Consider the following 12,261-nt stretch of genomic DNA (forward strand, 5'->3'; position numbering starts at 1 on the left):
GTTAATTACACTATGCATCATAACCTCTGCTCTCTGAGGGGGCAGAATGAACCCCCACACTGGCAATTTAAAATGCTCCTTATAAGCTACTTTCTCTTCTGCATGAAAACATAGTAATAATTGTCCACACACACTCAAACAGTATGATACTTGCACACTGGTTATGGCTTTCCAAGCAGTTTGAGCTCATTTAATCTCATCCCTGCATACATTCTTTGTGATCAAACTTTTATAGACAAACATAAACGCAGATAATGAAGGCCTTCCATCAGTACCAATACAGAGTCATCTTACCATACAGTAAAGTCCATCCCAGGTACCATAGATATCATTTGGTTGAATGAAAGAAAAGATTTGTTTATATACATAGAGACAGAAATATACACATGTTCAGGTAAACATATGGCGCACACCCACGGTCATTAACAACAACGTCTCAAAGGACCATTAACTGATTATGTTGCCATCTTTAGCTCTTTTTGCCGCCTGCTGAAAAAGTATACAGTAGCACCCAAATGAAAGAGCTGTACGCAAGGTTGATTATGGTCACGGATACTATACCAACACTTAGAACACTGAGTAGGCTTTACAGTTTAGAGTTTACACAAGTGTTTTAGAGACAGAATGTAATCATCCCCCATCCCTGCCCCTACATTTGTGGTCTGTTCATCCAAGAGAAGATTAAGCTGAGAAACCAATTCAAGACAAAATAAATGTGTGACTGATAGCCGAAAAATGTCTCTTTCGCTCTTTCTTTCTCCTTTTGCTCTCTCTCTACCTCATTTACCTCTCAATCATTCCTTTACTCTTGGCAACAATTTATTTTCTGTCAATTCTGTCTTCTTTTAATTATGTTGTCCGTTCCCTATCTCCCTCTTTTGGTTGAGAAAAGTGCAGAAGTCTTTGAAATGATCAGTTTCAGTGCTCAAGGATTTGTGTCTCAGTCCGAGGGAGAGCGGTTCCAAGAGAATAGCCTTCATGGCCTCTCCTGCCAAGGGTCCTTTTTAAAGCCATGCGCTTCATCACAGTCATGGCCCGCCCTTACAATACATCAAATGAACAATAAATTCACAATTGTAAAATTTCAATATTTATCACCTCCTTTTTTTATTTTTTATTTTCCCTCTTTCATAAATGCCATTTTGTCAACTTCCCAGAGATTCAGTCTTCTTAATATCAGTCTCAGAAATAACACCTTCTGCTTTTGGGATCAGCTTGTGGGTGGATGACCTCTTTTTTCTCCTCCTGGCACTTCTATAAGGCATGCCGGGCCAGGACCAAAGCCAAAGCCAGGCCGGGGAGCAGAGCCCAGACGTTGGCACACAGACAGGGAGAGTGATCCTCTGGCAGTCCATGGGTTTTGCTCAGGCCACCGTCTCTAGGTTCAGGATACTAGGCAGATAGAGGGACACACAGAGGGAGAAAAACGTGTAAAGGTTAGACATGACTCAGACACTCGTGCTGCTTCTTGTTCTGGCATTTGATGAGGGGAGGGGAGGAGGGGGAGGCAGGAGGGAGGTGAGACAGGACAAGGTCAGAGAGCTGAAGAGAAGAAGAGAAAACAAAGAGTCAGAAAGTCAGAAAAAGAGTGAGACATTACATGGATCCATGGCAGATCCACTTTGGCATAAACATTAAGAGTTTGAACCACCCAATTTTTTGATATGTGAAGTATATTTCAAGCCCCTGCTGTTTAGTATGCTCTCTGCTTCTTAAACAAGTTGGCAACAAAGGAAAGCTTCTTGTGAGTACTTTTTTTTTTCTTAAACTCTTTTAGGTTGTGCCAGCAAGTCTCTAAACAGTTTTTAAAGCTATCATTACAGACTTTATTTACAAGAAAAACATGCTATGAAGCCAAACACACTACAGAAGCCAGCAGCAGCTGTGCTTTTCTTTCAATATTTCATAAGGCATAAATTACAGAAAGCAGAGGTCGAACAAAATACTTGCAAGACCCCTTGTATGCAGTTTGACTATGCACAATCAAAACACTACAATGTTTATTCTTATTCACAAGAGAAAATAAACCTATGTACAGAGTGCAAACAAAGCGAGAGAGAGAAATACCACACTGCTCACATTATGGCAAAGAGCAGTGGGAACACATCAGTCCAGATATTAAACTCCATGGCCTCCAGAGGTCTACTGTTATATCCACACTGCAATTGCCTTATTATGTATATTTTCCATAAAAATTGTTAGCATTTTGAATACTTTTTCAATTTTCTCGGGTTCTTGTAACACAAAGCATAACCATTTGCCTCGAAGTCAAAGTAGTCTCGCTCAATTTGCAGAGGCGCCATTTTCAGTTCAGCACAGCAATACAGAAGAACATCATAAGGACAGATGAAACATGTCTCCTCCTCCTCCTCCTCCTCCTCCTTCTCCTCCTCCTCCTCCTCCTCCTCCTCCTCCTCCTCCTCCTCCTCACCACCAGTGTAACCTTTGCAGATATTGCACTTTGGTCCATTTCCCTCTACACATGAAATACACATCTTCTCCGATGTTGTCTACCAGCACCTCATCTTCCAACAGAACAAGGCAACAAATGAAACCAGAAAATTGTGCTGGATTATGTTGACAGGACAGGCATATATTCTTCCTGTTAAGGGAAAAAAAGGAAGAAAAGAGAGTGGGGGAGGGGGAGGGAGAGGGAGAGGAGGGGTATCTAAAATAGCTGCAGTTATCAGTAGGTTTGTGCATTCACGCTCTACAAAGAAATGGTTAAATGACAGTTGCCAAAAACAGGGGGGAAAAAGCTATGGGTAGCTTGACAATGCACCAAACACATCCACGACTAAAAGCCAATTAATTAGCAAGGGCAGTGATGTGTGGCAGCAGCCTGTTGACATGAGTCCAGATCTCCGGCTGCAGCCAATATCCACACATACACTCAGGCTTGTGAGAAGGTACACACAAACACACACACTCACACACACACACACACACACACACACGCACACACACGCACACACATATACACACACACACAAATAAACACGCCGCTAAAAGCATATGAGCACATTCATACAAATGCATGCACTGTGACGGAATACTGACAATGTTAAAACATGCACTAATTTACTGATGCTTTAACAGAGAGAGAGAGAGAGGGACCGAGATGATGAAAAACAGTCACAAGTATGTACTGAAAACTGTTAATAAGATAGTATCCCATTTGTGATTGAACAAGTTAATACACATGCAGAGGGTAATTGTTTTCATTATCGATCAGCACATTGTCAAATATAAAGTGCAATGGGGCTGTATCTCCCAAGGCAAGTAACTGAGTAACCCTGAGGTACATAGCTTCTGTCCACAATCAATTCCATTCAGTTGAGCTGAAAATCAACACACCAGTAACAGTGAGGGAACACGGACAAGACCAGCTTCTCAATGGTTATAAGGTTGGAGGGGAGGTTACACATATAGAAGCTTTTTTCGTATTACATGTAAAATTAAGCTTTAAATGCAATCAAAATAACTTAAATTATTCTTTAACCAAGAATATGATAAGTCAAGGCATTAGAGGTCCCATATTGTGCTCAATTTCAGGTTCATACTTTTATTTCGGGTTTCAACTAGAACATGTTTACATGCTTTAACGTCAAAAAAATACATTATCTTTCTTTTGTCTGAATATACCTGTATTCATCTTCCGTCTGAATGCTCTGTTGAAGCACCTGTCTCTTTAAGGCTCCCTCCTAAAAAGTTCCAGTCTGCTCTGATTGGTCAGTATCTAGGCATCTCTGCACCATCGTTGAAGTAAGGACTGTAATGACACCGTACCGGCCCTTTCTACCTATAGTTGTGACATCGCAACCATACAGAAGTACGGCTCATTAAAAGGCACAGTTTCTTTACACAGGCATGTGTATTTCTCTGTGGACTGAATGTTTTGATACTTTCACAGTATTTATATAGCACCTTGACCTCCTTTATGATAAAAAAGACAGTGAAATCCCACTTTTTTCAATACGGGACCTTTAAAATTCAAATCAGGATTACAAAAAATATACAAAATCTTTTTTTTCTGTGACACACCGACCCTGGGAATATAGCAAAGACACCATCAAGGGGTTTAAAATCCCCCTCATTAAATTCTACAGAAACATGTTAGTATACGGGGAAATATTGTTATCCTTTGTATAAAAATAACCGGACTTGTGATGGCTACCCCTCTGACATACAATGCCCAAAGGACCTAGCTTATGCCCATATTTACTCACTGATCATGGGATAAAGCCCACAACCACTGGCAGTAACATTTTTAAAAATTATGCATCTAAATTAGCTGAAAATACTCTATATACTATACGAAAGCAGTATGACTGACATGAACAGGCTTAGTCACAGACTGCAGAATCTCATATGCTCAGTCTTCTTGCTTCATATTGTAGGTTATCCTTTGGTGTCATGGTCGCTCATCCATCCATCACAAGCTTGATGGGTTGTGTTACCCATGCTATTTATGCGCATGTGGGGCCTATGCTGGCCACCGTGAGATTTACAGCCCTGGACAGTCTGTCTTCTGCCAAGAGGACTCATACCATAACAACACTCCCTCAATTTATCTGCAATAGAAGTTTGACAAGTTTTAATTGCCAGGCATAGTTGTCTGAGAACGCAGGGCCGCCCAAAATGTCCCTACCAGCTCCCTCTCTAATTATAAACTTCCTGCTTGAGTAATCACACGTCTTATTGCTTCCTAATTACCATTTTTACAATAAATTAAACACCACGCTGCAGTTAGACAGGCACAGAGCGGTGCATCAGTACTGACATACACACACAGAACCTTTGGAGAAATACACCATTTGTCCTTTTCCCGCCATTCTCTCAATCTTTCCCTCTCCAACACCTCACCCAAACATACACACTATTATTGTTATCAGGGGTGCGTATTCATTATTTTTCTTCTTTGCAACATTTTTAAGGTTTTAATAGGCTGTCTTCCCAACAATGATGGTTTCTGCATAAAGGACAATACTGTATGACTCGGATGCAGTGTGACCATTTAATGGCCATGAAAGCCCCTGGAATTACTCAAAATAGATGTCCTAATGGGAGTCATTCCTTCAGCGCGCACATTTGCATTCATAAACACTGCACACTGCTTGGATTTTCTGTAAATCTGTAATAGTCACGGAAAAATGACATTAACAATAACATTAGCAGCAGCAGCAAGAGGTTTTAAAAAAAGAAAGTACAGATCTACTGTATATTACAGCGTTTAATTCAGCCAAGCTTGGTGGGAAACTGGGTCTCTTGCAAAGGTGAAAAACATGATTAGTTTTACACTGGAAGGCTACATGGCACATCTAAAATACATCTGTAAATCTGGACAATATTTCATGGTGAAAACTAACAAACTCAAAACTCAAACTCAATGACTTGATAAAAAAAAAATATAGGGGAAAAGAAAAATCCTCTCCTATGCCCAAAGTGCAGTGCAATATTTCCTGTCCTGTTCAGGAGGGACAGAGAAAGATGGGGACTATTTTCACATTTTATTTGAGAGAGAAAATGAAGTACAGTTCAATAAAAAGACAAACACACATGCATTCTTGCAGCACAGCGAAGAGTGATGTTTTTTTCTGCTCCAGACGGTGAACCCAGTTATGGCTGCTAGTTGACTGCAGTCTTCAGAGTAGACAGCGTTGAGCAGAGAACAGGCCCTGGGCCAGTATTTTAGAACCTCTAATCCAGATTAAAACCCCCACCTCCCAGTTATTTCACTATTTCATTGTGTGAGAGAGAAAAATAATATTTCACCCAAATGTCATCATCTTGGGTGTAGCATAAACTGTCTTATCATAAACCGTCTGTTCTGATGTGCCAATTGCTTTAACAAGCATAGAGATCGAATGTGATGTGAATGTGAATGGTGCAGCATGTTGAGCTTTATGATTTTGCCTCTGTACAAAATCCTCTTTTCATGGAAGCAGAGTGGAGGAGTGTTTTTTTTGCTTCTTCTTATAGGTATAGGTCCATTTTTAACAAATCCATGCAAACATTGTTGCTGGAAATTGACATATGTGTGCTGCAAATAAATGTAATATTTATTGTCATCGCAAGCAATGTCACAATTAATGCACATCTATTACCTTTGGAATGGTGACAAAGGGAGGTTCTGAAGTGCTTGTTGACCAATCCGACCCCGTCCTCGTCGTCGCTGAGGGACCAGGGACAGACACATTTTTGCTCTGCATGTTGTCTATCCCGTAACCAAAGGCCTGAATGGCATTTCCTGCAGGGACAGAGATATAAAGTCATTTGTGTTTCACTGGCGTCCAAGCAAAAAGCCAGCTAGCAGACAGACAGCTCTAAGTCAACTTCTTGGTCCCCTGCCCAATCTTTGGCAACCAAGGGAATGAGGGAGGGTGGAGTGGGATTGAGGCAGGAAGAAGTAAAAAGAGGAGAACCAGTCCTTTTGCTTAGTCAGTAAGCTTGAGAGTTAGACTAATCAAAAACAGCAATCAGAGATCTGTCTAGGGAGGCTGCTCAGGAATTTAATGTCTTACAAAATACCAAAATTGCCATATGTTTAATATTTTAAGCTGTGCATTCTTTTAAATGCCTATCATATTTAAAATATGCTATCAATTTAGCTAGTAATTATCCTTCTACTGTACACACAAATCGTGTGGAGACACAATCGACACATATCAAATATACAAACAGATTTTGTTCATATCCTCAGCTCATTACATACGCTTTTATGTTGCAACAGCCGTTCTCCAATTGCAACATACTGCCCAAATAGTGGCAGAATTTCCGCACTTGAGATGATGAACCCCAATTTGTTTGCCGGCAGTTATACACTCAGAAACAGAATCTTTTAAAAGTAGCAAATCAAGCAGCTCAAACAGAGGAGAGCAGCCTGTGAATGTATCCGAGTGCTTGTGTATCTGCCTGTATGCATGTGTGTAATTTTGTGCCTAAGTGCATGTGTGAGTCCCTGCAAAAATGTGATAAATCCCTGTTCAGTCAGCTTTTCAGCTAGATATGGTAAAATAGGGGCTGAGCACCTTTTCACTGCTCATCCGTTAAAAACACGAGGCTTGTTTCTCTTTGTTCAGCCAGAGAGAAGGCAAGGCATGTAATTGCTTGGCAACAACCTCCATTATAAGGTCAGCATGCAGAGATGACTTTGAATAGATTCAAGTGACTGATCAAATTCAAAACATTCCAAAACAAAGGAGAAATGGCATTTCCCCACCACCACACAAAGGACAAACAGGATCCTTGTGGAACACACGTGCATAGTCGGATGGACACAAACACAGTCCTTAGTACCCCTGATGCATGGCCACATAGATTTGTCTGTCACATCCTCTGTCCACCTACACAGTTTTGCACAAAAGCATGCATACTGTACAGCAAAACACAAAGGCACACACACATACACACACATCTGCATACTTAACACATACAAAAGCACCATTCATGTTTTCATTCTGTTTGACACTGGTGATTTGAGCTACTGCTGGAAAATAAAAGCATAGAGAGTAGCAGCTTACCAGTGAAGCCTAACAACTTAAAATGCTAACAGTGAAGAGCTAGTGAAGTACTGCTGAGACATGCGATGTTACGCATCTGTTTGTCATGGTTGTCTATAGCTAGCTTTCCCCCTACAGATGCCGTACGATGGGGGAATAAAGTAATAAATCAAACTAGTTGGCTGGAGGGCCTCCACACAGGATGTTTTACTACTCCCAAATGTTTCACTGAGTGATTAAGCCCATTGCCAATAGCAATTCAATCTTTTAATGACTCTGGATGAGTTTTTCTTTCACCCCTGGGCATATCATGCATTGCTGTACCTGCAGGGACAGATGGAGTAAGAGGAAGGGAGGAAAGAACAAGAAGAACAGAGACAGGAGGAGGGAAATCAAGGTTCAGACAATTTTTGAGCTATTGTAATTTCCTCTCAGTTGGAATGTTTATGTTAGCCTCCACATATATTTGATCAAATGTTTGACTATTCCTTTGCTTGATCTTGTAAGGAGAGAGTGGAACAAACGGTTCCAATGTGCTTTGGTTTGGCAATCAGACAGAAACCGTGGAACTGGATAGATAGGGGTGAGATTGTCGGGTTTATGGGGGCCATGGGGAGCGGAAAGATACAGTAATTTGTCAGATATATATGTATATGTATGCATAGTAGTGTACAGTGAGTGTGGTTTTGTGTGCATTCCCCTGGTGTGTCAAAGTTTATCGCCTTTTCCCCTTGACTGCAGAGAGGAGATGCTGCGTTTTGTGTTATTTTTCAAGACGCCTCCTCAGCTCCCAGCCTCATCCCTCATCCTGCAGACTCAGCTAAAACGGTACCCCAGCAATCTATTGAAATGGTCTGAAAGCATTATCCACACAATGGAACATGTTAAAGGCAATGGTGTCTTGTACTGTAGCGCTGATGACTCTGCTCACTCTGCCATAGCAAGGAAAGAGCTTGCTGTATTTTACTTCTCAGTGAAAAAGCATAAGGATGTTTGAAGTAACCACTATGCGTGTTATGCATGAGATGTATAGATGATATGTATTTTAGCTTCTGCTGTTATTCCATTTGTGCAGGATCTGTTCCTTTTCATGACATTTTTCTGCTGCAAGGGATAAACCCTTTAACTCTCTCGGATTGAATATGAAAATGACATGCAAATGGTTTCTTTTGTTTTAAAGTCTGGGCAGATCTTGCCCAAAGGGGAATGAGAAGTGATAAGAAATGACTAGTTTCTGAGGGACTAAGAACATTTAATTCCAACTTAATCAGCGGGCAAAGGGGTGTCCATGGACAAGTTGTATCAAACTTTTGTCGCAGACAAATTTTCATAAGGACCATCCAAGTTCCATCCATTCATAAATATCTTAATATGTTCACTTTTATTTCCCCTTTGTCATAACCAAATAACATAAATCATTTATTATTTTCTGTTTAATTTAAATACAAATAATTAATTAAAGTTGAAATCAACTTAATTGTCTTTTGACATTTTAATACCTGGGTGTCTGACGAGTATCCAGTCCCACCTTTTAGTCCCATTTGCTTGATTTTTTCTTTATTTTTGTGTCAGGCTCAAAGTGCCCAACCCTCATGGGTTTACAAGACACCAAAGGTACCTTTGACATGTTCAAGCATTTCAGTACGTTAATTATTTTACAACTCGGCCATAAATAATAAAATTCTGCCTTCTCTCCCAAGCTTGGAAAATAAACTCTGACACAAAAAGGTTCCTTTCCTAGAGCAAATCAAGCTTTTCATGGTCATCAAAAAGAAATTGACACTAAAGGGGGTAATTTTACTTAAAAGTACATCCCTTATGTCCTCCTAGACAGGACAGAAAATAAAAAATAGACTTCACTCTTCATTTCACCTACATGCCACAACAAACAAAGTATATCCTCCGCTGGAGTAGCATTAATAAAACCGCTGATCTATGTGCACATAGAGATATTTTGTTTAAATTATACTTAACACAAGGTTCTACATTAGCTATTCTTTATGAGACAATAGCCTCAGTTGTACAGGAACGGGGAGCGTATTTCTTCGTGGAAAGAAGAGAACAGCACTGAAGGCTTTTCTCTCTTCTGAATTTGGCGATTGTTTGACAGACAGAAGGTTCAGCCAATCATCTGCCAGGTGTGTTTTCAAAGCGCCTGCCCTTTCCTAATCGGTTTCCAATTACGGCTTCTCAGATGGTTCTGTGTAACAGACCATCAGACGAGTCAGGTTACTGAATATCACAAAGTAACCTGTTAGGGAAAATGAATGACAAATCTTTCAAATGAAACAAGGATTTCAGCTCATTAGCCCAGCGATGACCAGGCACCATATCCCTATTAAATATCCTTTTAGTGAGATCAGACATCTTCACAAGTCTATTCCAAAGCCAAGGCATTTGACATTTATGTCTGATGTTTGGAGGTTCCCATCCTATTTCTCCACTAACTATCTCCCTCTCAAGAACCCATGTGAGTAATGAAGACAGAAATGGTAAATTCATGTTATTCCGTTTGTGTGTGTGTGTGTGTGTGTGTGCCACTATGCCACTGGCTAGAAAACTGACAGCTTCTTTAAATGTTACAGTATGTACTCGACTGCTCATCCAGTGTCAAGCCAAGATATTTATAATGAACAAAAAAAACAACTGAACTTCTCTGCAATGTTTTTTGTCTGAAATGCATTATTTGCAATGTATTTTTTTTAAGATTATCTTTTTGGCAGTTTTCAAGCCTTTTTATTACACAGGACAGATATGAAATGGGGTAAGAGAGAGGGGGAGACATGCAGCAAAGGGCCACAGGTCAGAGTCGAACCCACGGCCGTTCCCCGAGGACCTTCAGCCTCTTAACATGGGGCGACTGCTCTAACCACTGTGCTACCGGCAGCCCCCATTATTTGCATTTTGTCTTTATTTACACCAACCTCCATTTCCGTGGTAATGCTAAGCATAATCTGTAGATCCTTTTTTCCTGTTCAGCAATAACAACGACGCCATTCACATATGATAATAATAAAAATAATGATAATAATAATAATAATAAAAACTCCATATTCAGTCCCACCACCATCCACTTCTCAACAGCATCACATCCACAGTTATATCACTAAAGAGCTTTATGCCGTTGAAAAACAGACTCTGCCATGATACCATTAAAGTTGCATTAGATCGATGTTCAGGGCTTACTCTACTCTAACATGGCAGCAAGAATAACTACCGCATCGCACACTTGCTCTTATCAATATTATATGTTGGACCCTTATCGGTTACAAAACCCATTCCAGATGCATGCAGAGTATCTGTGTGTCAGAATGACTCACTTAGGCATGTGTTTTCGGTGAAGTACCGCATGAAGTTCATACATTCCTCCTCTTGGTTTCCACTGCCCTTACAGGTGCACCACGGGGAGATGGTCCAGTTGGAGAAGCTGCTGTCGATATAATTGGGAGTCATGTCTGTCCCTGTGAGGGCATTCACACACAAACACATACACAAATTAGTTACGGGTCACTAATGGACAATAATGGACTACATTTATTACAGATTGTTTATATAATGAGTAACAAGATGTTACGCATAGGAATAGGATTGCACTATATGAGTTTATAGGAAGGTGAAGCATTCTGTAATGCTTTATTTTAGATGTAAAGAGGCCATTATGGTATGGATATTTTGCAAAGTAGGTGCTTTAGGAAGTGTGTGTGTATGCTGTTTCAATAAAGTACTGCTGTACCAAAACATTTCACTTTTCAAATGTCTCTCAGTGTCGATGCTTTCAGCTGGAGTCAGGGGTGTTAGTTGCACTTTGTGTAGCATTTTCCAGAGAAATCCAGGAAGCGCCATGGCATATCATCACTTCATACTGCACCAGTGGAGGCAATGACTGATACTTAAATATGGACACTTCAGCAAACACTACGCAGAGAAAAAATATATTTAATGTAAATTTGCATTTGGAACTCTTCGTGAGCTCTGTGATGCCGCTGCAACATCACCACATGCGCTGTTAGCAAACTTTGGCCGGGGCTCAGAAATGTGCATGTACTAGTCTAGGTACATATTTGAACAACATTTCTTATGAGCAAACGTTATTGATGGTCACTGAGTGTTTTATTTAAGTCAACGCTCTCTGTGCCTCTACTGCCTACGGTAATTACTTCTACTAGTGAACTGATATCCAGCGTGCTCGTGGAAATATCCGACCAGGCTGAGTCTCACCGCTTTGCCTGCTCCTGATAAAGTAAAAGTAGAGTAGACATTCTGCGTATAACCCCAACTATTTATCGCCACATGTATCTGAAAATTGAAAGAATTCCTGTGGGATTAGGAGATATATGTTCATTTATGTTTACCTCCCGTCATTTCACCCTCCTCCTCGCCCCTTTTCTCGCTCTCAAACACACAAACACACACTTTCACTCCATCACAGTGTCACCCACAGCCCTGGCTGTACTGACCGATGAGTCTTGCGTAGGAGGCCAGGCAGGCTTGGTGATTGTCTTGGTTGGGACAGGTGCTCACTGTCTGCGGAGTCACCCAGCAGTTCACCATGTAGTCAGCTAGCCTAGACCTGCACAACAAATATGAAGCACAGCACAGACAGAAAAACAGAGAGGCAGGGGCTCAGTCACAAACGCATGAACAGATGAACACACATACACATATTAAAAGCACAGGGGCCTAATTTTTGGCATTTTTCCCCCTGGAGTATCTGCCAATTGACACCAACAGCATCCAACTGGGATAGTATATGCAGCAT

General features: G+C 40.7%; 1 protein-coding gene across 1 annotated transcript in view; it reads right to left on the reverse strand.

The window, feature by feature from the left end:
* Positions 1-266: 266 nt before the first annotated feature.
* The window catches only part of LOC310945627 (GDNF family receptor alpha-2-like), a 56,501-nt gene continuing 44,506 nt past the window's right edge, over positions 267-12,261 (reverse strand). The window contains exons 5-8 of the mRNA XM_083911776.1: positions 11,960-12,072; positions 10,823-10,963; positions 6,108-6,250; positions 267-1,392 (exon numbers count right to left, since the gene is read on the reverse strand). Of these exons, the coding sequence (XP_083767902.1) occupies positions 1,255-1,392; positions 6,108-6,250; positions 10,823-10,963; positions 11,960-12,072 (535 nt within the window). The 3' untranslated portion in view covers positions 267-1,254. The remainder of the gene's footprint in view (positions 1,393-6,107; positions 6,251-10,822; positions 10,964-11,959; positions 12,073-12,261) is intronic.

The sequence above is a fragment of the Echiichthys vipera genome, assembly GCF_963691815.1.
Source record: "Echiichthys vipera genome assembly, chromosome: 4".
NCBI lineage: Eukaryota > Metazoa > Chordata > Actinopteri > Perciformes > Trachinidae > Echiichthys > Echiichthys vipera.